Source organism: Leptodactylus fuscus, chromosome 1, assembly GCF_031893055.1.
Source record: "Leptodactylus fuscus isolate aLepFus1 chromosome 1, aLepFus1.hap2, whole genome shotgun sequence".
NCBI classification, from domain to species: Eukaryota; Metazoa; Chordata; class Amphibia; order Anura; family Leptodactylidae; genus Leptodactylus; species Leptodactylus fuscus.
Genome location: NC_134265.1, coordinates 281,506,433 through 281,531,601, shown reverse-complemented (window position 1 = coordinate 281,531,601; position 25,169 = coordinate 281,506,433). Strand labels below are relative to the sequence as shown.

The window sequence follows — 25,169 nt, the reverse complement described above, 5'->3', positions numbered from 1 at the left end:
ACTGTATGCTTTGATTGATTAATGTAAATGTGATTTAATTAAGTTAAATCCAACAGACAAAACTATCTGAGAGATTGGCACCATTTATTTCTGCTCATTGCCATTATGCATGTCACACTGCCAATTCATCTCTACTTATGTTTATTCACTCTTGAAAGTCATGTTAAAAGTTGTTGTCTGAGTGTTAACAGATGGTCGGAAATGTTCTGGTAAAAACTTGTTCTATTGAAACCCCTGTAAAAAGCCATCATGAATCCTCTTCAGAAGAAGTAATAAAGAATAACACATTATGGTAAGTAAAGCATCATGCTGTTATCATCTTGCATCTGGAGTAAATAGACATCTGTCAAGAGTTTATGGAGCATTACCCAGAATTCTGCAAGCCAATAAAGGAAATTGGGACATCCCAGCCAATGTTCTGCCAACACTGTATTAGAGGGGAACCTACCCTTTGAAAATACTGCCACGTCTAAAAGTAGCAGGAATTCTGCTTCCAGGTTGTGGGAAAGGAATCTGAAAAACTACACATGTCCTGAAACAAGTAGTTAAACTAGTGGATGGTAAGAGCTCCCTCTATACCAGTGGTTCTTATCCAGGGTTTGATCGAACCCTAGGCCATATGCGCGGCTCATTTTGTGTACCAGTAAAAACACATATACCTATGTCTTGAATTTGGAAAAAAAATCATATTTGATTTATCACTAAAGAAGGGTTCGGTGAATGTGCATATGAAACTGGTGGGAACGGTACCTCAAACAAGGTTAAGAACCACTGCTCTATACTGAGAGATTGAGGGATTTATACTGTTTCTCCATATAACCACAGTAGCAGGACAGCATACGTCATGTTTTTACTTCTTCAATAAATCATTTCATTTCATCCTCTAGTTCTAGCCTTGATCAGAGCTAAGACATAGTTTGGTTTTATATAATTGAGATCTGCAGGTGCATCAAGATTTTACTGTCAAAAATCTAGCTCTTGAGGGACCTTTACATAGCTGAAGTCTCAGGCTAATGAGTGCCCATCAATAAATCAACATATTGATTGTTTGCAATGGCCTTTTATCCCAAAGAGCCTTTAGGCTATTAGGCTTGTTCACCTATTTTTAGAATGTTTTGGCAGCAGATGACACTTTCCCATCACTCTCAGTAGATTTTATACAGGAATTTGTATTCCAAAGAAATATTCTGATTGATGGCTGACTTTCCTTGGAATATATGAAAAGTGGTAAACATACCTGTCTACGCTTAGAGCACACAAGTTAAGCACTGTGATTCCAACGGAAGCCTTCTGTATGAATGGCAGCAGCTTGCAAAGACACTCTCCAAACGGTGACTGGTCAAAAGGAAATCGCTGTGTAAGAAGCTGGAGAACAAATACCATTGTTAGCGTTTCTATTTAGTATACATTTCAGATAAAAACTATATATATATATATATATATATATATATACACACTGTATATATATATATCAATCACTGTGGAGAGTGAATGAGCAAAACATAAATCTAAACCACATCAATATTAGTTCTAGCGCCTTTTGCCAGAGGAGTCCTAGAAGTGATGATATGGCCCCACTGATATGGTTGGGTTTGCATGAAGAGAAGCATAGATCAAATCTACTAGTATGTCCAAGATGTCTGGAATACTAGTGCCGAGTTCCTTTAATAATTGTGTACAGCTGTATATAGAATTGATTTTGCTTTGAAGGCAAAGAGTGGTCACACCAAATATTGATGTCATTCAGATTTCTCCTTTGTTTATTCAATTACATTTGTTAATGGTAAAATAAACAATTTGCAACATTTTTCCACACCTACCTAAAAATTATGCACAGTACTGTACATCTTTCGATCCATCTATCTACACACATATACACGCTCTGTGTTACTGTGTTATTTCAGTCTGTGCAGCATAATAACCGTACATTATATCCCGTACTACCACACAAATAATATTCTGTCGTAGAAGAAATTTCCTGTCTTGAATATTCTCTAAAGCCAGGCTTTCACATTAATTATACTAGAAGCACATAGCTTGTATAATATATGTAAAATACTATACATTATTATGTTGATAACCCTGTGCATGTTTTATGTTGTCTTATTTATATCTTTACAGCAGGTACTTAGAATAACTAATGTCTCAGGAAGTAAAGAACCTTAATAATGGAGATGCAAATGGTAGAAAATGTATCTAATGCTTCCTCAAGGTACTTTTGCCATTTATTATGCACATACCGGTCTTCTTAAGAGCCTATTCAGCATGTTACAAAACTGGACCCTTTAACATTTTCCGCTCAATTTGGGTGTTTATTAATGTATTGAATTATCCTATAATAAATCTTCATTATTAAGAATATTTGAGTTTTTGTAGAAAGAATTTATCATAAGATGACCTCCTCAGACTCTAAATAATATGTAGAGGGTTATTCAGTTGTTTGTATTCAGTACTAGAACCATATACCAACCTTTTTAGAAATGGCTGGTCTTTAGCTCACAAACCTCAGATTTATTTACGCGTATTGCCAATGACATATATTATGCCAACATATTCTGCAGCAGTGCACAGAGATTATCATCATTCACGTCTATCTGTCCTCAAGGGATTCTCAATCTAATTTCACTATCTTATACATACATATAGCAGTGCTTGAAAGTTTGTGAATGCTTCAAAATTTCTATATTTCTATGTGAATTTGACCAATTTTAACAAAAGTCCAAAAAGTACATAAATAATTAATTAATAACACAACTGGGTAAAAAAAATAGACTTCAGTCAATTATTAAAAAAATGAGCTAATATAACATCTGTGAGTCAAAAATATGTGAATCTTTGCTTTCAGTATCTCATGTGACCCCTTGTGCAGCAATAACTGCATCTTAGGGTTTCTGATAATTGTTCAATAGTCCTGCACCTGCATCAACATGGAGGAATATTAGCCTAGTCCTCTGTACAAAACAGCTTCAACTCTGTTATGTTGGTGGATTCTTCCCATGAACTGTTTGCTTCAGGTCCTTCCACATTTGTATTGGATTAAAGGTCAAGACTTTGACTTGGCCATTCCAATACTTTAACTTTATTCTTCTATAATGGTTCTTTGGTGGTACAACTTGTATATTTAGGATTGATGAATGACACATGTTTATCTGAGTTTCAGATCATGACATTTTCCTGCTGGTACAATTCAAAATGTATTGCTCCATTAACGATGGCAAGTCTTGCCCAAGATGCAGCAAAATAGGCCCAAACCATGATCCTACCACCACAGTATTTCATAGATGATATGAGGGTTATATGTTGGAATGCAGTGTTTTTCATTCCCCAAACATAACCCTACTCATTTGACATAAAAACAACTCTATTTTGGTCTCCTCTATCCACAACACTCTAATAATCGTTTGGCTTGTCCAAGTGATCTTTAGCAAACTGCAGACAGATAGCAATGATCTTTTTGGAGAACAGCGGCTTTCTCCTTGCAATCCCATCTAATTCACCTTCAATGACCTACTAGATCTAATGGTCTATATACTTTTCACTCACAGATATGTCCTATGACAAGTATAATAGTTGTGACTCATTTGTTTAATTTGATGTTATTTATCACCTTTTAGGATTTGTGTATCAAACTCTGATGTAATTTTAGGTCACGTTTATGCAGAAATATAGAAAATTAACAAGGGTTCACAAATATTCAAGCACCACTGTACATGTTAGACCTAATTTCATAAGAAGCCAAACAACTTAGCATTTGGATTGTGGAACCTGAATAAAACCCATGCAAGTACAAGAAGAACATACAACCTCTGCGTAGACGTTGCCTTTGGTTAGATTTGAGCCCTTAATCCCTAGAAAACTGTGCTGCCTTGTACCTATTCATTTTTTGTTGTATGTCTTTGGAGGGCATTGTTATCTTGTAGCCCTGGGTCTGTGGACCAGAATCTATTCAGAGCAATACATCTATATAGTGTTTATAGTTTTCCATGTGTCATTAACTGACTACCAATACATCAGTGTGCGACTAAAGTGGGGAAGTCTATGGAAGCGAATGAAACAAGATTTGTTCCCTATATAAAAATTTGATTATAAATAATATTTTGGGACTACTGAAAGCACAGAAGCCAACAATGACAAACCTTTGCAACACAACTTTCTGATATAAAGTACTTAAAGTGCAGGGAGGGTTGTGGAGTAGGTGTAGTGGCTGACAATTTTTTTTCAGTATATTTTTGCAATGTTGGAGAAAATCAACGCAAATGTGGGGAGATCTGAACCCGGGATCTCAGTTCTACAAGGTAACAGTGCAACCCAGTCTTCATAAGGGGTGTGGGGAAGTTAGCTCGGTAGAAACATTGGTACGGACCCAAACAGTCAAGACAGGGACACAAAATATGCAGCAAACTGATTTATTAACCCCCCCCCCCAAAAAAAAAAAAAAAAAAAAACTAAAACAAAAGAAGACAGGAAAATAGATAAACCTTGACTTCAGGCACAAAATAAACAAAACAAAATACAGCCTTAACTTCGGCAAAAACAAAATAAATACCTGCTCGTCTGAGCCACAGAATGAGCTAAACAGAATGGATAACCTAACTATACATGTGACTTACTTCTAGCCGCATGAACAAAACAGGCACAATATATCTCACCGGACTCAGGGTTACAGGACAGAGCCATCCACCTCCTTTCACCTCATGGAACTGCCCTACAATTCAAGAGCTGCAGCTTTTTCTGCCCCAGTAATGAGCCACATCTACACCTGGGCTGAGACCTACTCCAGATCCGCCCTGGACCAGACATATGTCAGAAAGCTGGGGCTGATATATCTGGACTTCAGAACTCTGCCTGTCACCTTCTCACAGGGGTTAGAGTAAAACAAATTCTATATATCAATAAGAAAAATCATCATCTATAGATGTCCTTATTTATATTATGTATTTTATTTTCCTTTTTTTTTTTTGGTCCTTTCATCAAAAATAAGAAAACTTTGGCTGATCTTTGTAAGCAAAGTAGAGACATCTGGGCAGCAGCTTTGGCCCCACAGAATGCTCCAAGGTAGATACAGATATCTCTTACACAGAGCAGAGACGCAGCAGGGGAGACATGTGTCCTCAGAATCATTTTTAAAGTATAAATAAGACTTGTTTGTAGAAATCAACAAAGCGGAAACCATATTAGAGACAAACTACTATGGCAGTCAGTGGCATCTGAGAACATGATCAGAGACACATACACAAAGGACTTCTTTAGTAAACATTTCAGTCACAGTTTACAAATGCACAAGACGATTATTCTTGGGAAAAGACTTTCAAGATATGTAGAAAGTACTCCATGAATATTTATCCTTATAAAAATTACAATGACAGTCTTTATGGACGTAATGACAATGAGAGTTTCTATGGACCCTTGTCCTTGTTTATAATGTTTTATGGATCTCTTTGACTAGTAGACCAGAATGGAGACATGATTCCCATGAATATTCAGTAACCTTGGATAATGTTTAGTGAGGTCAGAATATAAAGGTCTCTCTTATCAACCTTTTAACCTACTTAACTGAAGGTCTTCACCTATGCCCTGAAGCAATAGCTTCATCAATTCCTGCCACTCTTGTAGAATACACAAAGACTACTTTGTAAATTCCGCGGGAATTATATATCTAGAGATTATATGTCTAGAGAGAAGGAAATTGTATCCCCATCCACACTGTACAAACAAACACATTCAATGATGTCAAATATTTAGGAAAAGTTGTCAGAACAATGGATAAAATTGACCGCCATAAATTATACCATATAATTATAATATGTGACAATAGACACTAGTATTTAGTCATACTGGCATACATATCTTTGATAATGCTGATAATAATAGAATCTGTTCAGCTTGGAGGATTCTAATTGACTTATAGTATAAAGCTGATATCACGATTGTTATCCAAATGTATTGGAGAAAATATGCATATCAAAACTCTGAGCTCTGTTTATAGGGGTTTTGTAGCCTAAAGCATGTCTAACCCATCCAGTGGATAGTTGTGAAATGCTAGATCACTATTCCCTACAGTGCTACAGACTTTAAGTGGACCGGCAGGGCATGTGCTTGACCTCTGCTCCATTTATACACCACCTCTTAGCAGTAAAAGTCCTTCAATCTATTATTTATTACCTCTCCAATGGATTACCCCTTTAAAGTTTGTGTTTGCGGATCACTATCTGAACATGTTTTTCTTTTTCTGTGTTTCATAATGTGTTGTGTTGAATGACATCACTAACATCAGTTTCTATATCTACTTTGGTTGACAATCCAATTTCCCTATTTTAGAGAGCTACTCATGTCAATGCTTGGTTTTTTAAACCTCAGCAAGTAGTTTTGTTGCCATAGATAGCCCTACAGAGCTGAGAGCTGTGCTGAATGTGTGTGTTTTTGAGGCTAAGAATATAAAGTCCTGGCTAAAGGACTCCCTTATGTTATAAGATGGCTGGAGAATGGTTTATTTCTTTAATTACCCTTTTTTTGGCCTAGTTTTTGCAACTGTAAAATTACTGGAGAAATACAGGATGGGCCATAAGTATGGATACACCCAGGTAGGCCATAAGTATGGATACACCCAGATATGGATACACTCAAGGTTTCTGGATCTCACTCCCTTGGACTTCTATCTCTGGGGCCATTTGTAGGCTATGGTGTGCTCCGTGAAGATCCAGGATGTGTGGTACCTGAAACAACGGATACAGGATACAATGATAATGAATATTGCTACATTAAAAATGAGCACACCATTGTTTTTCTTGTGCAATTCTCCATGCGTTTGATGTGTCACATGAACCCCTTCCCATTGAAAAAAAGTAAAGTTGAATCCAAAATGGTGGCATCACCTGGCCTCAAATGTTACCTCCCTCAATGTACTGATATGTCACAAACGTAAGGTGATAACCACTTCCATTTTATCTGGGTGTATCCATACTTATGGCCTACCCTGTAGTGTTGAATATTGGGGCATAAGCTTATAAGCAACCAAAAATACCATTTTAAAACCTTATAAAGGAACAAAAATTTATACATTAAAGAATATTACAAAAATAAGAAAAGATAATAGCAAACATTAACATAGGGAGTAGACATTGCACTTTCTGGGCTTATATAGATTAGACGCTGTTCTCAGTTCTAAGGAAAACAAATATTTTGTATACTTATGCAATACATCTTTAAGAAATGAATTGAAGTATTATCAAGTTTTGCCTTTACTAGTAGAATACCATAATGTAGAATGAGAAGTAGTAGTCAGTGATTTTCTTTGCAAAGTTTGTAATAGTTTACTCTGTCTTCATCTTTGATAAATAGAATATTGGCATTATTCAGACCTCATGTTCCACTGATTTGCCTGGACCATGACAATAGGATTAACATCACTGTGTTGCCTACTGAATTTCACCCAACAATGAACAATATGTTCTTCTCATCCATTATCAGTAAGAACCAAGCCTGCGTCTTTAATCTTGAACTCTAAATCGTGAGAATATAGTATTAGCAAAATGCACTTCCCATTTACGTTTCCTTAGTGGGTAGTTATACGTAACCAGACAGTATCATCATTTCACAGAAAGTCAAATAAACTTGGAAGCTATCCGAAAAACTTCTATTAGTCAGACTACAGTCAGTTGTACAACTGTGAGTAATGTGATGTACTGTAGATATGAAGGTTGTGAATTGTTAAGTCGTTCACACCATTCATTTTATCTGTTTTCAATAGTCTGCCAATAATAGAATCGTACTATGTCCAAATAAGACTTATGTTTCATATGCCAGTTTTTAATCCAGATTTATTTGGAGTTAAATATGCTAAATTTATGAAGAGGTGAACAACTCTTAAATCTTTCACTTTCCTTCCATCAAATTCCTTGCAGAGTGGCTTGTTGGAGTCACTTCTCATCCCAAGTACTTGGGACACATGCCTATAAATTGCAGTAATGGGGAGCACGATATACGTTATAATATATCTCCAGTTCCACAATCCACATTTTATCTGCACAGGAGAAAAAAATTGCTTAGACAGTCTATATTAATTTACGTTTTGGGGTTGGAAAAAAAAGTCACCCCCTTTCTGTAAGCGTATGAGCTGGCACTAAGTTCCAGTAAGAGTATGCTGTAAGCCTTTGCTGAAAGGCAGTTGCTGGGATTCATCAAAGTTCAATTCCCGCAAATATCTGTTAGGAATTTATGACAAGAACACTTGTCTGCATATCAGAAGTATTTATTTCTGAGCAGCAGACATGAGGTAATTTGTTCTGCCAAATATGTCTTCATCCCAAAAGGTAATTGTTTTTGTGTTTAATACAGTATTATCATTTAGGATATAGCTATCACATAAGAATGATCCTTGTTGTTGTAGAGTGACTTCTTGAGTGATCCTGTTATTACAACAGAGGACTCCTGAGCGCCCTGAGCTGAGGTTTGGGGCTAACGTTAGTAAGCACTCCAAGAAAGATTAGTCAATGACAATCAGGATAAAACTGTATGTAGACATACATACCTGTCAAAAATTCTCAGGACTATAACTACAGCCTCCTGAAGAAAGACATTGCCACCACTTTTTTCAATTTTATTATGTACAAATGTGGACTAAAAGAAAAAAAAAGTCTGCATAATCTAGTACTGAACTGAAGCATTTTCACTGTTTTCTGCTGAGAAATGGTAAGGTTCGTGCAAGAGTCATGCCATAACGAATAGCTTCACAGAGGAAATCCGAAATCATAATATCCTTGGCTATTGAGATGATGATAGAAGAGTGGGAAGAGTAGACATTTTAAGGCACGGCAGTACATGTACACATGAAGTCTCAGTAAAGGTGAAAGGCAGCCCATATAAAGGCTAGAACAAAGTCTACACACGCAAGAAACATACCGAGATTTTGCTTTTTATAATTAATAAGCAAATAAGACCTTTCTCTTTCCTAGTTGTATCCAATGAGTCAGTAAAATATCAGCTCCAACTTCTCATCTTTCTTCTTTGGCCAGTAGTATGTCAATATCACTAAATAATGTCATTTCCAGACACTAGTAAAACATTTTTTGGTTTTATATCATGATGGAAAAGAAAACATTGTATCAAAACTGTAATAATTACCAGGAAAAAGGATTAGAATTAGGAGCTGTACATATAGCAGACAGCTTTGTACTGGGCAGAAGTAGAGTCTTTCCTATAGAGTTTATCTTTAAGAAGGCTTAAAATGTAACCAACTCGTTCAGAATCAGTAAATGAACTACAGTATATATACAGAGAGTAAAGTATAAAGGCTTTACAAAATAGAAGTGATAACAAACGGAAGGAAATGAACAAAAGGGAAATGTAAGTCATATAAATATTTGGTATGACCAGCCTTTGGAGGAGGAGCCCTGGAAGTGATGATACGGCCCCCACAGAGCCCTGATCTCAACATCATCCAGTCTGTCTGGGATTACATGAAGAGACAGAAGGATTTAAGCAAGCCTACATCCTCAGAAGATCTGTTTGTAACACCCTCCTTGCTAAATTGCTTCAAAAGCTGTGTGCAAGTGTATCTAAAAGAACTGATATGTTTCTGAAGGCAAAGGGAGGTCACACCAAATATTGATATGATTTAAATTTCTCTTTTGTTCATTCATTTAAAGGGATTTTTTTTTAAGTCAACACACGTTGGAATAGCCCTTAGTCCTTTAGTTCTAGGCATTCCTCCTGTACTCCAAGCAATGCATCGTCATACTGTTGCCATCCTGGGACGTTTGTTCACACCCCTTTCATGCAGATTATCTCTTCTCGTCATCTTCACACGCAGCCGCCTCTGTCTTCAGGGGGATCCGAATCCCGGTCATGCGCTATTCACTTGTGTAGGAATATAATTAAAATGGCCAGTAGAGCACGTGCTATATGTTCGGCGCAAAGCCAAAGTGGATTTGGATTCCGCTGAAGACAGAGCAGGTGCCTACGCAGTGAAGAGGATGACGAGAACTAATCTGTATGAAGGAACGGCACAGGAGGTGGAATCAATGGTATGACAATGCTCTGCTCGGAGCACAGGGGGAACGTCCTCTGTGCTCCCTGAGCTTCATTTATTTATTATTAGAGATGAGCGAGTAGTACTCGATCGAGTAGTACTCGATCGAGTAGAGATTCGATTGAATACTACGGTATTTGAAATACTCGTACTCGATCGAGTACCACTCGCTATTTGAATGTAAAAGTTCGATGCAGAACCAGCATTGATTGGCCGAATGCTATACAGTTGGCCAATCAACGCTGGTTCTTCTCCTACCTTTAGAAGTCTTCTCCGTGCAGCTTCCCTGCGGCGTCTTCTGGCGCTTCATTCACTCTGCCAGGCATCGGGCGCTTGTAGTGCGGGCATGCGCAGTCGGCTCTGCCCAGGTCCGATGCCTGGCAGAGTGAATTCACAGCCGGAAGATGCCGCAGGGACACTGCAAGGAGAAGACTTCTCGGAGGATCCAGCCCGACCCTCACTCATGGACTTGGTAAGTATAATTTGATCGAACGTTGCCTACCCTTGAAACGAGCATTTTCCCCCCATAGACTATAATAGGGTTCGATATTCGATTCGAGTAGTCGAATATTGAGGGGCTACTCGAAACGAATATCTAACCTCGAACATTTTACTGTTCGCTCATCTCTATTTATTATCCAAAAATGATATATTTCAAAAACGGCTGTGAGCAGGAGAGAAAGAGAGGGTAGGACTAAAGGACTAAAATAGCCTTTCTAAAGGCTATTCCTATGTGTGTTTACTTAAAAAAATGAAATCCCTAATGATAGACTCCCTTTAATTTTATTACTTGACAAAAATAAACTAACAACATTTTTGAAAGCATTTTATAAGCCCCATTTATCAGCAGGTTACTTTATATTCTATAGGGAGGTGGTAACTTGTCGTAACTGAAGAATCCTTTTAAATCATGGCAGACAAAACAGAAATGGTATGAAAATAATAGGTATAAAAATATCTATTCTACTACTATGATCAATGTGAAGCTTTATGAATAACCACCACACTGGTGATAAGTAATTTATGAATCCATTTTCCTCAGTTTTCCCCCCAAGTACCATTTCCTCCCTGCTACACATATTACTGCATTATCAATATTATGGAAAGTCAATTAGTCACTATGAATTTTCTGACTAATGTGGGGAAGTTTATGTCTAAGAGTAGTGCAGCGAGATTTTAACATAGTATACATACTTCATATATATGTAATGGTCTGGTGAGAAGAAAGCTTACGGCACTATTGCAACAGACCATTAGTGGTGACCACAGAGTTTCCAAGATAACTTTTCAGATGATCTAAGCACAGTATATCTTCACTTCCTAGTGTACGTGTCTTAACAAAAAACAAGCATTTTTTTTTTATTATTATCAATAATAAATTAGAATCAAATGTGAGTAAATTGTCAGCTTAAGGTAAGTAACTTCTTACATCTCTGTCTTGGAGATACTGTGAACATGTATTATTCACCGTTTTATGGCAAATGTTCATGATGTAGGAAAGCTGGGTTAACAAGTGCCTCATTCTTATGGGTACTGGTGTTAAAGACCTAAGATATTACAATAGACAGTTTCACAGATCAAACATGGGAACCCGCTCTGGAGGATCATGAAGATAAGCTTTATCATTACATGTCAGCTATGTTATGGACACATATAATACATGAGTGACTTCAGTAATGGCGTTTCATCTTGGCATGGTTATGCCAACTCACATTCATGCTAAACAACAGTTCTTTCATTCAGTATAGTATTTAGTATAAGTGACAAACAAGAGCCTGTTCAGATGGTAAGTAGAGTGGAATTGAAGCAGATTTCTGCCGCAGATTCTTTTTCATTTTCTGGACCTCTGACTCCCCATGGCGGAAAGCTAAAAGGCAAAAGCTTTGACCTTTCACCGCAGCTTTCAGTGACTGATCTGTGAAGAATAGGGTTGGTCAGCTGACTGTCTCGCACATTGGGCTGATCAGTCTTGAAATTTGCAACAAGATTGAGCTGGCTGCTTATTTTTTCAGTATTCTGCTCCAATGTTAGGGAGCCTTCACATGGAGTAAACGCTCGCTCATTCTGAATGTAAAACTCGTTCAGAGTGAGCGGCATTAAAAACACATCCCATTGATTTCTATTGGTGCCGGCATACGCGCGCTCCCGTTGAAATCAATGGGAGGCTTTTTTACCTATTGCTTTCAATGTGATACACCTTCACACAGAGTTTATGCTCGCTCATTCTGAACGTAAAACTCGTTCAGAGTGAGCGGTGTAAAAAACAGATCCCATTGACTTGTATGGGTGCCGACATACACGCGATACCCATTGAAATCAATGGGAGGCTTTTTTACCTTTTGCTTTCAATGTGACACGCGCGTCAATGGGATCTGTTTTTTACGCTGCTCACTCTGAACGAGTTTTACGTTCAGAATGAGCGAGCATAAACTCTGTGTGAAGGCTCCCTTAGAGTGAAATTTGTTGTTGAAGCAGAACCCACCTCCAAAACAGCACCAAATTTTGCCATTGGAACATACCCTAAGAGTAAAGAAAAACATGCAGTTATCCTCATTGTTTAATCTCAGATTTTTGCACATTTCTAACATTTGCAAAACTGGAAATTTTTATCTATTGTAGATTTTTATCTAATATATATATATATATATATATATATATATATATATATATATATATATATTAAATCTCAGCCTTGGTTTATGGAATATAGGCAATACATGCAAGATTCCTGTTCATTTTAGCAGTTTTGTTTTCTGACTTTCTATGTAAGGATTCATTTATATAAAATCAGTTAAAGGTCTTGTCTGTTTTCACAATCTGCATATGCTAGTTAGTTCATTTCAATGTAATAAAGGGGAGTTCTTCTGCTTGGGACACCAAGGTGCAGGTTTGGCCAGAGTTCAGGGTAGTTCAGTAGCTGTGGTTGTGGCAGCAGTGGCTGATATTTTACTAACCTGTTTCCATTCCTGTTCAGGTCCGCTCTGTTTTGGTCTCCAGGGGGCATTACATTGTCACGTTGTGATGTTGTTTAATGTCCAGACATTAAATGCATGGCATCCCCTGTATGCCGAAGCAGAGGCTGTCCTAGGTAGGAGTAGGGGTGTGCAGCCTAATATAGCAGGCGTAAAAGAGGGCAATGTATTGTGCAGGGGGCCATAAAACTGGGCACTGTACCATGTGGGGACCATAGAAAGGGGCAATGTACCATGTGGGGGCTATAAAAGAGGATAATGTACCATGTGGTTGCCCTAAAACAATATACTGTGTGGGGACCAGTTAAGAGAGCAATGTACCCTGTGGACCAGTTAAAGGGTGGGCAGTTCTGGTAAAGAAGGGGGAGTGGCGTAAAAAATTTGATTCAAGAGGCTTTCCAGACATAATATTGCTTGGGCCCTCCAAATGACAGGATACTCTTCTATGAACAAGAGTAAGCACAAAGGCAAAACACTATGTGAATATAGCCTAAGTCTGACTTCATTCTGCCCACAGGCACTGACTAAAGCTTACCCTGTATGGGCTTGGCACATAAACTTTGTAAATCACTTGAAGTATAGTAACTACATCATCATCATGAGCGAGGATGGGCTGCCTGTCAAGAAGATATAACCATTTTATCAGAAAGTGAAATGTGCTGAGAAAACTGTATAGAAAAAAGCTATGTAAATCTATTCTCCAAGATGTTTTTAGGAGAACAGAATAGATTTGCATATTTTTACCCAGAATCCCTAGCGGAGCAGTAATGACTTGTAAGTCTCTATACGCCTATGTAGGCACGCACTCTCCCTAATGTGTATGATTATCTCCTGACCCTAGAAAAAAAGCTGGTAGTCAAAGAAGCTTCATAAAGACATGAGGCCCAATGGTAGAAAAGTATCGTTCTCAGGAGAAGTGTGCCTGGGGTATACATTACTGTAACTTCCTATGCATATGTGGTCTTACCTAACTTGTTTGTCCTTGATACATTGTTTGTATATTGTTTGTACTTGTATGAAACCGAAGGAAGAGAAAAGGAGGTGGAAGATAATCAGAATGCTTGGAAAAAAAAAGATTTTCAAAAAGGTAAACCTTTAGAATAATACTTGGCCATCCTTTCCTTATATTCACAGTAGATAATGTTCTAATAAATGTCTATTCTACTCTATACCTATGTTATCGTGCTGTCCAAACTTCAGGTTACCATACACTAGTCAGCTATAACATTAAAGTGCAAAGTGATGCCATGTTGCTAGCATAGGTCATTGTTTTATGACTGTTGGGAATCTAACCATTTGAGCACAAAGCTATCCTGGGAATGAAGGGGCTACAGTGTTACCCCAGTGCTTGACCTGTGCAGGAAAAGACTGTGAAGGGGATGCCATGTTACTCCAGGATTGTGTTTGCTTCACTCTCAGGATTGGTGGCAGTCCCAGAGGTCAGACACTCGACAGTTACAGAGTGGCACAATTGTGATGCTAGGTGATTTTGTCAGAGCATGTCCAGAAAAATGGTTTTTTTGAGGTATTTATGGGATGTAGTGGTTAGCACTTACTAAAAGGTATCCAAGGTAGCATAACCAGTGAGCTGGTGACTGGATTTGGATGCAGGACAATCAACGGGCCTGTGACAGGGCTATGGGCATAAAGACTAGCTTATCTGGTCTGATCCCACAGACAAACTTCTGTAGTACAAGTTGCTGAAAACAGTAATGTTGGTTATGATACAAAGGTATGAGAATATACAGTGCATTGCAGCTTACAGCATATGGAACTGTGTAGCTGCAGACTACTCATACTGATCCATATCCACCTTAAAAATTTCCTATAATAGTGCATGTGAGCATCAGAACTGGTCTTTGGAGCAATGGATGAAGCACTGGAAGAGGATGACCTGCTCTGATAATAGTGTTCTCTTGTAGATGTCCTGTTGGCATGTGTGTTTCTTACTTTTTGGGTGACACCCTACTCAGGAATGAGTTGAGAAATATGATAATTAAATTAAGAATCTGTGGGATCAGTTGGAAGAACAACTCTGATCCATGAAGGTCCCAGTTAGCAACTGTTACGGTTCTGTATATATATATAATTATTTTGACAGAAACTCTTGACTGCGGTAGTGGCTGCAGTCAAGGTCCACAAGCCCCAGAAGGGAGGCCGTCTGCCTGAGCGAAGCAGCAGTATGTTCGCGTGGCTCAAGTGTGAACAGGGACCCACGCACGTTCACCAGTTAACTTCACTGGGTGAAGGCGTTCGTGCAGCTCCACTGTGAACCGGCTGCAAAGGAGGATTATACCAGTTAACTTCACTGGGCAGGTGTTTTGTGCAGCTTTAATGGGAATTGACTGCAATGAGGCTTACACCAGTTGGCTTCACTGGGCAAGTGTTTTTTGTGCAGCTTGAATGTGAACAGGCGGCAACACTGGTTCACCAGTAACTTACTGGGGAACTGCACCTGAGTATAGGCTGCAACTAAGGCTACCAAGGGTTAAATGTCAACCCTGGTCAGAATCACATAGGGCTCCATAACAGCTTTGAAGCTACAATATTACTGGACAGACCCAACAGGCTATATAGTTCCCTACCGGCAGTATCCAGGAATCCTACACTAGAATACCTGCATAACCTGGTGCATATACCTGGTAATCTGGCATTGACAGGAACCTAGCCCTGAACCTCTCTGTCTCAACGTAATAGTCAAAGTGTGAGCACCTGGTGGGCGTCGGCTCACACCATATAAAGGCAAGTCCCCGCCCACAGGGCAGTGGCCATAACCTCACTGGGAATGCCCAGTATGGGTGGAATGGGACTTAGCCTCAGAACGTCTCCAAAAAGTCTGAGTATGCTCAGTAGGGTGAGAATGAGACTTAGCCTCAGAGCGTCTCCAAAAAGTCCGAGCATGCTCAGTAGGCCAAATGCTGGACTTAGACTCCACAAACCTCACCGTCCGACGCAGAGGGCGAAAACTGGATTGACCCGCAGGTGGCGCTGTGCGCCAGAAGGAAAACCTGCGGGACCCCATCCTAACAGCAACTCAAAGGACTTAATTGATCTGCTGATAGATACCACAGGACACTGTCAGAGGTCTTGTGGATTTCAGGCCTCAACTGGTCAAGGCAGTTTTGATAACACAAGAGGAACCTCCAATATTAAGCAGGACTTTTTAATGTTATGTAAAATGTTTCCCAAGCTTATATCAGTTGAAGATCTGTGCTCAAGATAGGTCATCAATTGAAGATCCTTGGGGGGTCTGATACAAGGGACTCCCAAACATCAGCTGTGCGGAGAGATCACATCATTTGGGTAAGCACTGCGGACTCTTCGCAGAAAACCAAACACAGAGCTGTACTTTGGATATTTTTGGTACTGCAGAACTTGAATGGGCAATGTGATTGATGAACATGACGTCACATGGCCTGTGAAGTGAAAGTCCGCTGTATATGTTAATATTATACAGGTCTCCTTTTTTATCAGAGAGTTGGTCACCCACATGCCACTCACCCACTCCCATTGCTTTAAAAAAATCTTTTCGGAAACTTGTCATGCATGGATTGATAGTTTGGTGAAAAACATGTATTTGTATAATTTTAAGTATACACTAACTGTACATTGAATCTTGACCCTAAATGGACAAAATAAATAGTTCCATGTTTGATGAGTATGTTGGCTTTACTTCCTAAAACTAGAGTCATAATCAAATAACTTGTAGACGGTAGACTAGGTGGGACTGTGCAAAAGATTGTGTATCCATATTGAAAATGAAACAGATTCTGCATTATATACAACAAGCTTTAATAGAATGTGATCTTCAAGCTTTCTAGTAATGATATCTGACCTACCACTTGTACAGAGTTCAAGAGAACTTCCTCAATCAAAGCAATCCGTAGGTCAAACACTAGTTACATACTAATGAAAATAGTTCCTACGGCTGCAAGTAACAGGGTAAACCTATGTGAAAAGCTTTATGTATCTTTCTAGGGATTCTCAGTCCTGACAGATGGTCCACATGTTTGGTCCAAGATGACCTTCTATTTCTATAAAAAAGGATGAATTAAGGTTTTAGCATTTGAAGTCTTTTTAATGAATACCAAAATGAATGTATCCTATTTGGCAGTGTTCAGATGAAATGTCCACTGGATCAGGTCATTGCTAAGAATTCAGTCAAGTCTTTCAACTATGTTCAAAATAAGACTAACCTCCGAGGGCTGGAGTCTTTGCACATTCCCTATTTTGGAAGGACTGATACATGGAAAACATCTTGTTACTTACGTCATTTCTAATAACTTTACAGCTATTTAAGTTTGTCAGATTTTCAGTAGATTTAAATACTTATTGTCTTCTCTATGAAGCAGTCCATAGTGAATTATGAAGCAACATTATGTAAGTGCTGTAATATATACTGCAAATGTCTGATTCGGGAACATGAGAAGCTATATTGTGTGGTTTGGTTGATGGACTGCATTAGAAATAGATAATTAATGAAATTATAGAACTATAAAAATTCTAAGGTTTCTTACTTTCAGATAACTTTGGTCAATTGCCTTGTAATACCCTCATGCAACTCTATTAACTATAGTGCTTTACCTTTCACCATCCTAATGGCCTAATAAAGTAAGTTCTACAAATTATTCCCGTCTCTGGTTGCGATACACATGTGCTCTATGTGATCACTGGAATGGAAGTGAATAGATCTGGATGATATAAAACTGTTTGGTAAACAAAGTTTCCTTTCGATAACTTTCAGTAAACATATGGACACATGAAGACCCTTGGGTAAGCAAGGAATCCGATACTGGCAACAACATGGTTGAGATAATATAAACGATCATAAATATTATATACATGCTGCTAAATAACTCGAAAAAGGGAACATTGCTGAAGATGAGGGGTTGTAATAAATCTGAGCCTGACATTTCAGCTGATGCCCTGTGAAAATGATCTCCATATGTTAGGTGAATGTTAACCTAATACAGATGTGACCTCCAGGACCTCTTACACTGACATGATGTTTTGTCATATAGTCAGATGTGAACTGATACTGCGATGGCCAAAATCAGGATTACAAGAAACACTCTGACTGAACTCATACAGAAACAGGACCATGCAAGGAAAATGAATGACGTACTTAACTATAGTACAGCCTCCATGTTACTCCAGTCATGATTGATAACCTAATGTGTGGTCCGTGGCAATTTCAGCCTATAACTATTATTATTATTATAGTATGGAGGATTTAATTATCATTAAAACAACTTAAACTGAAAACTTAAGCACATTAATGTATTTCACACGAGCTCCTGCCCATACACACACATACATACACAATACAGCAGCGCTTAACAAGGTTGGTTACGTAGGAAGGTTTTCTGTCCACCAATGGACACCAGTCGGCGATATAACTGGAGAATCTGTGGTTATTACCTGTCATCTACATGCATATAGTTTGCATTTGTTGGCTGTACATCATCTGTTTACATGGTGAGATGTGCTGCTGACCTACTTTGATGGTCACACAAATGACACAATTACCAAGTGTTATATTCGGGGCACCCCTACACGCAGCAATAACCAGAAAGAAATATTTATAGGTACATTCATTTGCCTGTGTAAAATGTCTATAAGGCAATGCCTTACTGCATGATCTATGATAGAATGCTGCACTACTTTGAGAGGATTTTAGCCCCTTTAAGCTAATTTACATACCTTCCAACTTTTTGGACTATCAAAGAGAGACAATTTTAGTTTACTAGGTGCAAGTTTAAGATTGGTTTGCATATCTATGTGACTGAATGGGTTTTTATTACAATATTTGCAGACACATTATCTGAATGCAGAAATGATATGGTCTAAAATGCACCAATTACTTTTCTGGAGCAATACAGATACGTGTATTAATGCATATATTTCCAATATTAAAAAGAGGGACATTTAAAAGGCAAAGTAGGACAGGAGGACTTAGGTCAAAAGTAGGGACTCTCCGTCTAAAAGAGGGAGACTTGTAAGGTAATAATATGGCAGTGTCCATAGTACTCAATGGAAGCCATGCCGGTTATGTAATTCTTTTTTTTTTTTTTTTTTTTTTTTGTTATAATCCCTTTTTTTCCCAAAAATATATGATTTCCTAAGGAAGACTATACTTTAACAGATGGCTGACCTCTCACCTCATGTTTGGGCAGTCTTAAGGATCTGGCCACTTTTTAAGACAAAACAAATATAGCACTTTTATGAATTCACACATATTGCTTGCTCATAACAACCATAGTAGATTTTATCTGAAGCCCTTTTTGCCCTCATCAGAGGCACATATGGTATTTATCAACATCGCTTTCTTCAAAATGTCAAGACAGTATAAAGAGAAGGAAAAAAAAAAAGCCCTCATTGTTGCCAATAACTGTAAAGCGCTGCAGAATATGATGCCGCTATTACATAAGTAAAATAAATACTTAAGTACAAAAATTCTACTATAACCACAAACTTACATTTAATCATCTCGTAGTCTATGTACATGTAAGGAATCCTTTCAGCATGGAATTATCATGTAATTTTAATGTTAAAAGGCACTGAAAAAAGACATGTGAATGTAATCTGAAGTCGGTATGGTTTGCATGGCTCCCTAGCAGCAAAGGAATTTTACCAGGCCTTATTTCCCATTGATTTAAACTAGGTCAATGTCTTAGTAATGGTTCGATTATGGTTGAAGCTTTTGATTGTAAATCCATATGGTTTTATGGGGGTTTCCTGGCCCCCAGTTTTTTACCATATTGATGACTTATTCACATCTGATTGTTGAGGTCCAACACCTTGACCCTACACCGATCATCCAGATGCCTCTGGGTCCTGAAAGCTATAGAGATGGACAGTCAGAAGCAGCTCTGCTTCTATTCATATAGGCGGCACCTTCCATACGATTATTTGAGTAGGAGCAGAGCTGCTTCTGACTGGCAATCTCTATAGGTTTTGGCACCTGTAGGCACATGCATCAGATGGTTATTGCAGGGTCTGGGTGCTGATCAAATACTAATGATCAATCCTGAGTAATAGTCATCAGTATGAAAAATGACTTGAGGGGTGCAGGAAACTACTTTAAGATTACCAGCAAATCATTTAATGTGTATGAAGGCATCCCAACTCTCCCAACTCTCCTCCAATGGCAGATGTCAGTGGACAGAAGGGTTGGGCATGTTGGATTTTTATCATGCCCAATACTTTTGTTCTCAGTTAGATAGGAGGTGTCTGACAGTGTTTGACACCCTTTTTAAGATCACATGCTCACACAGTTCTTATGAAGACAGCCTCTGCCAAAATGCCCAATTAAACCATGCAGATGTCATATAGAGGGGGTTCCCTGTTCAGGATCTCCTAAATGTGTCACAATGAAGTGTTGCTCTGTAAAAGTGGCTCCAGCTCTGCACTACATAGACAGATTCATTGAATGACTGCCATGTAATGCTGCTTCCTCTGGTGATAGTTGATCACGTGGGCTAGAGACCTGCAAAAATCAGTTAGAGGCTGTCTTCATGGTAGAAATAGTCAATAGTGAATATCTTTGGGGGATCTTGCAATTAAACAATAGCTTTTTCTTTATGTATTATTTTTTCTTTATTTTTTTTAAGAGAATCTCAGGGTCAGCCTGCTTAGCAAAATTCCCAACTCGTTCTATTTGTGAGAGCCGTCAAGGAAGCTCCCACTTAAAATCATGCCTAAGAGAAGATAAAAAAAAAATTCTCTTACCTTAAACACAATAATGGGCATGTCAATGACAATGTAGATAAGGTCTCCAAGTGCTAGGCTGGCTATCAGAGCATTTGGTCCATTCCTCATACACTTGTTATGGTAGATTATTCGTAGAAGTGTTGCATTCCCAACCATCCCAATGATGAAAATAGCACAAGATAATGTAGTGTTTATGTACTTGAAGACATTGCTGATTTTAGTCCTCTCAGGGCAAAAAATGCTTCTATTTGGCCTCATGAAAGGATGATATAAGGTGTCGTTCCTAGTAAAGTTGGCCGTGTAGTCGGTCTGATTATAAAGGTAATTTCCAGCATTTTTACTGATAGCAAACCCAGTTAATGCCAGCAGAACAATAACTCTCAGGATAACACAGCCCATGTCTCTTTACTGTCCAGAATCCCACAGAGAATCTCTTGTATAGGACCTCTTACTGCTTACCTGGAACAATAAATACAATAATGTTATATACTGCACATGGTTACGCAATACACAGAAAATGATTTTCAATTGAATGCAAGTCATAATATGCCCTCAGTCAAATCGAGGCCTACTACACCATTGTTTTTAGATGTAAGTCATGGTTTTACCTTACTATAAACTAGATACAGAGTAAAAACAAAATATGCACACACAATGGATGCCTAGAAACACGTCTCAAATAAGTAAGCACATGTAAACAATCTCCATGGCTGCTGCTCTAAGCACACTAACACAAATGTATATGAAATATAGGGTAACCTTTACCATGCCTTTTTAGGGCTCAAGTAAATGACCTTATCCTTGTGTGAATCAATAATATAAAGTATTAAGTATAAACCTTTTCACGTTTACACTAGCAGGGGGAATGAAATGTCCAGATCTGTGAGAACTGCCATATGTTCTCTGGCTAACCTAGAGGTGTCCCTATGTCATCTATATGCCATGTGAAATAGGTTTTTGATGAGCCGACTCCTTTTATTTCGCAAGAATAGTGAGAACATATATGGGAAATACAACATGACATTCCTGCACTTACCCTGCTCTGCCCTAGTTCTGTTCCAAACCACTTTACTGGATTAACCCCAATCCATCATGTAGGGTTCCTTTGACATCTGTTTACAGTTTATTGCTATGATAGCATTTCTGTGCCCATTATTTAGACATAGCACTAGATATTCTAATACCTGATGGCTTTAATAAGTCTATACCTATAACATTTTAATAAAATAATTCTTAGACATTGGATACATTTCTGATTCACATTGACACTGAGAAGTGTTTAATGGAAGCTCTTATAGAATAAATAGTGGATAAAGTCTATGTCATGATTGATATGATTGATGATTGCCTGAAGTATGAAAGCCCTTAACCATCAGCTCCATTATCCCTGTCTTATGTCAGACATACATGTACACAAATAACCCTAAAACGCAATTTCACTACCTGAAACAGCAGAGAATTAACAAAGACCCAAGTGTATTATCTCACTGTCAGATATCTGCTTTTAGGAGAAGTGGGTTTGTGTATATACTAAATACCAGTCTAAAGTGTTTTATCTTAGCATGAAGTATATCTCAGACAGAGAGATCTTAGCTTTCACGAATGATAGAGAATATAGTGCACTTGAGTAGGGCAGCGGACAATATGAGATGTTAAATGTTGTAGGCCAAGGATCTGGATGGGGAGCGCAATTAGTATACATGTATGGTTTGTATGTATAGTTTCTACATGTCCCTCCATACAGTTATACATCCTATGTACAAACCTGTGGGATACATCATCATTATATACGCTGTGTGGATGGTATGTCATGGTACACATTATTGGTTAAAGTGTAGGACTCTTTAGTGTAGGAGCAAGGATAGGTATGAACCAGGGTTAAACCAAATGAGGAAAAAGAGTCCCATATAGGGATTAAGGATCAATTTCTGCTCCTAGAAAATCTAACTTTTAATAAACAAATGTTTCAATGTGATAAGATTAAAAGATTTTAAAGGGGGGGATATTCTACACCTTATCCTCCATAGAATTATTTGTACAGACCTGTTGGATATATCATCATTATATTCTCTGCTATAATAGGTGTTGTACAGATGGTTTCTGTATTTAATCCTCCAGAAAAATAATATATACTATGTACAGACCTATGGTATATATCATCAATATATACTCCAATATAATAGATGTTGTATGGATGGTTTCTACTCATGATCCACCATACCGTGACACAGGTAATGGGTTAAAAAAAAAGGATCTTAACTAATTCCAGAACAAACTTGGGGAGACATTGCAAGTTCCAAAATGATGAGAGCCATATTGTGATCATTTAGATTAGCTTTTTCCTAAATTTCTATTACAGTAAGCTCTTGTTTATATGGAACTATTTCAATGGATGCAAATATTTACTCTCCATATAGAATCCACTTGTAAATCACACACTTATACATGTAGCTTGTCTTGTGCTCTGCATGTGTCAAATCCCACAGAAGGAAAGACCAAGGGCTCTATAGTATCCAGAATCCCACAAGGAACACGTTATGGCTACTTTATTGCTCTCCTTTGCCCTCTCCTGAAGATTGAATTGTAAAGTACAAACTAAATATTTGGATTGTGACTCTGGGAAGCACGTTCTTTTCGGGTTAAACCATATTCACATGGCTATTTATATTCTGCACTCCAGAGAAAAGTTGTATGAGAAAGCAGCTCCCCATGGGATGGATATGTCTGGAACACCAATGGAATGTCGTACAATCAGGTACTCTCATTTCTCTCTACGTTCTCTGTTTGTATCTCAATGTACTAGCATGGAATGTATTATTCACACAAACCACTTTGAATGGAACTTTTGTGTTATTTGCTACCATCACTGTACTGATGCTGTATCTATGGTATTGTACTAGATTTGCCTGTAGTCTCATGTAATAGAAATCATTGCTATAGCATTTATTGTATTAATGACTAATTCAGTAGCGCTGCACATGACACACTAAACTCTGCTGCATCTGCACTAAGGGACAACACAGCAGTTTACATCTCCAATGCACTGTAGGACACAGAATTGTACAATCTAATAGAACAAAGCAATACTTAGACTATTAGAAATAATGGACTGCCAGCACCAAATCCCACATCAGGAGATATCAGGGTTAATCTAATTCCTGAATACCAACAAATTAGCTATAGACTATATAATATGTCACTTTAATAATTTACTATCTTTTATGTGGATAAGGAAAGGAAAAATGCAGATAAAAGAACAAAAGGGACACATAAAAGCAAGCAGCACAAAGATATCCTCAACAGGGAACAGATGGGCACTTTGGGGGCTTTTTCCAATCGTATTGATGTTAGGGACATTAACCTATGAGAGGATAGAAACATGAAAGCTGTGCTTATTTTTTCCTTGATTTTAATAGGAAAATGCATGTTCTTTGCATGGCATTTATGCCTATTACATATAATTCTCTATGTGTGAACAAGGACTTAGAGTGATGACGGGTTCATTCATAAGAATTATTTTCTAGAACTTGCAAAAAGAGTCAGAAACAAAGAGTGTGAAAGGTTTCCAGCTGGATCCCAATGAATGTAGATTTTCTGCCTCCCTTCACATCCGCACACATGTATTTTACCAGCTATGACTTAATTACAGCAATTATGAGATTAGTTATTTTTACTTAACCAGAAATTAAAGATAGATCACCTGATAGTAATGACTTCCTCAGATTAAACTCCAGATACAATATTCACAAGGAGCAAAGAAGGCAAAACTATGCTCAGCATTAACCTCTTCAGCACTGAACGGAGGAAATGTAAAGATACTACAAAGAACATATATACAGATAGATCTAATAAATCCTCTTTACCAGGTATTCCAGCTGATGATGATGATGGAGGTCTGAGATGTTTCCTGTGAGTGCAGAGATCCCAGATCATGAGGAAGTGTACACTTGAGAGCTGCAGCAGCCAAACTTCTCCACAGCACCTCCAAGTAGTGAACTTTCAGTCTGAGATCACAACTTCATCTGTGCTATCCTGTCACAGACCGTGGCTGGGTGGGATGGATAATCTCCTCCTCCTTCTCAAGACAAAAGAGGCAGAACAGAGAAACATAAAACACAGAGCAAGCTGATCCACTGCCAACCTCAAGCACATACATCAAAAAGACTCTGCCTTGGGGGCAAAGGAAGGACTCAGCTTTTTAACCATTTCCTCTCTGTAGCTATCTTTCTTCTGCAGTTTGTTCATTCTCTCAAATCCTGACAACCTCTCCTTTCTCCCATGTAGGGAACAGGATTACTTCTGGAGAACCGATGGCCAGAGGAGTGGGATAAGAGGCAGGATAGAAGTTGAAACAAATATGTTTGATCTTAGGTTTCATAAGTTCCAGTGTTTGTGTAAGTAAGCGTGGGGCAGGTACAAGGAGAGCCCCAATCCAGATGTGTGCATTCAGTAAAGCT

General features: G+C 38.2%; 1 protein-coding gene across 1 annotated transcript in view; it reads right to left on the bottom strand.

Annotated features, from left to right (window-relative positions):
- EDNRA (endothelin receptor type A) overlaps positions 1–24,762 on the bottom strand; it is a 39,356-nt gene extending 14,594 nt beyond the window's left edge. The window contains exons 1-3 of the mRNA XM_075257632.1: positions 24,576–24,762; positions 20,731–21,171; positions 1,238–1,365 (exon numbers count right to left, since the gene is read on the bottom strand). Of these exons, the coding sequence (XP_075113733.1) occupies positions 1,238–1,365; positions 20,731–21,111 (509 nt within the window). The 5' untranslated portion in view covers positions 21,112–21,171; positions 24,576–24,762. The remainder of the gene's footprint in view (positions 1–1,237; positions 1,366–20,730; positions 21,172–24,575) is intronic.
- Between the last annotated feature and the right edge of the window lie 407 nt (positions 24,763–25,169).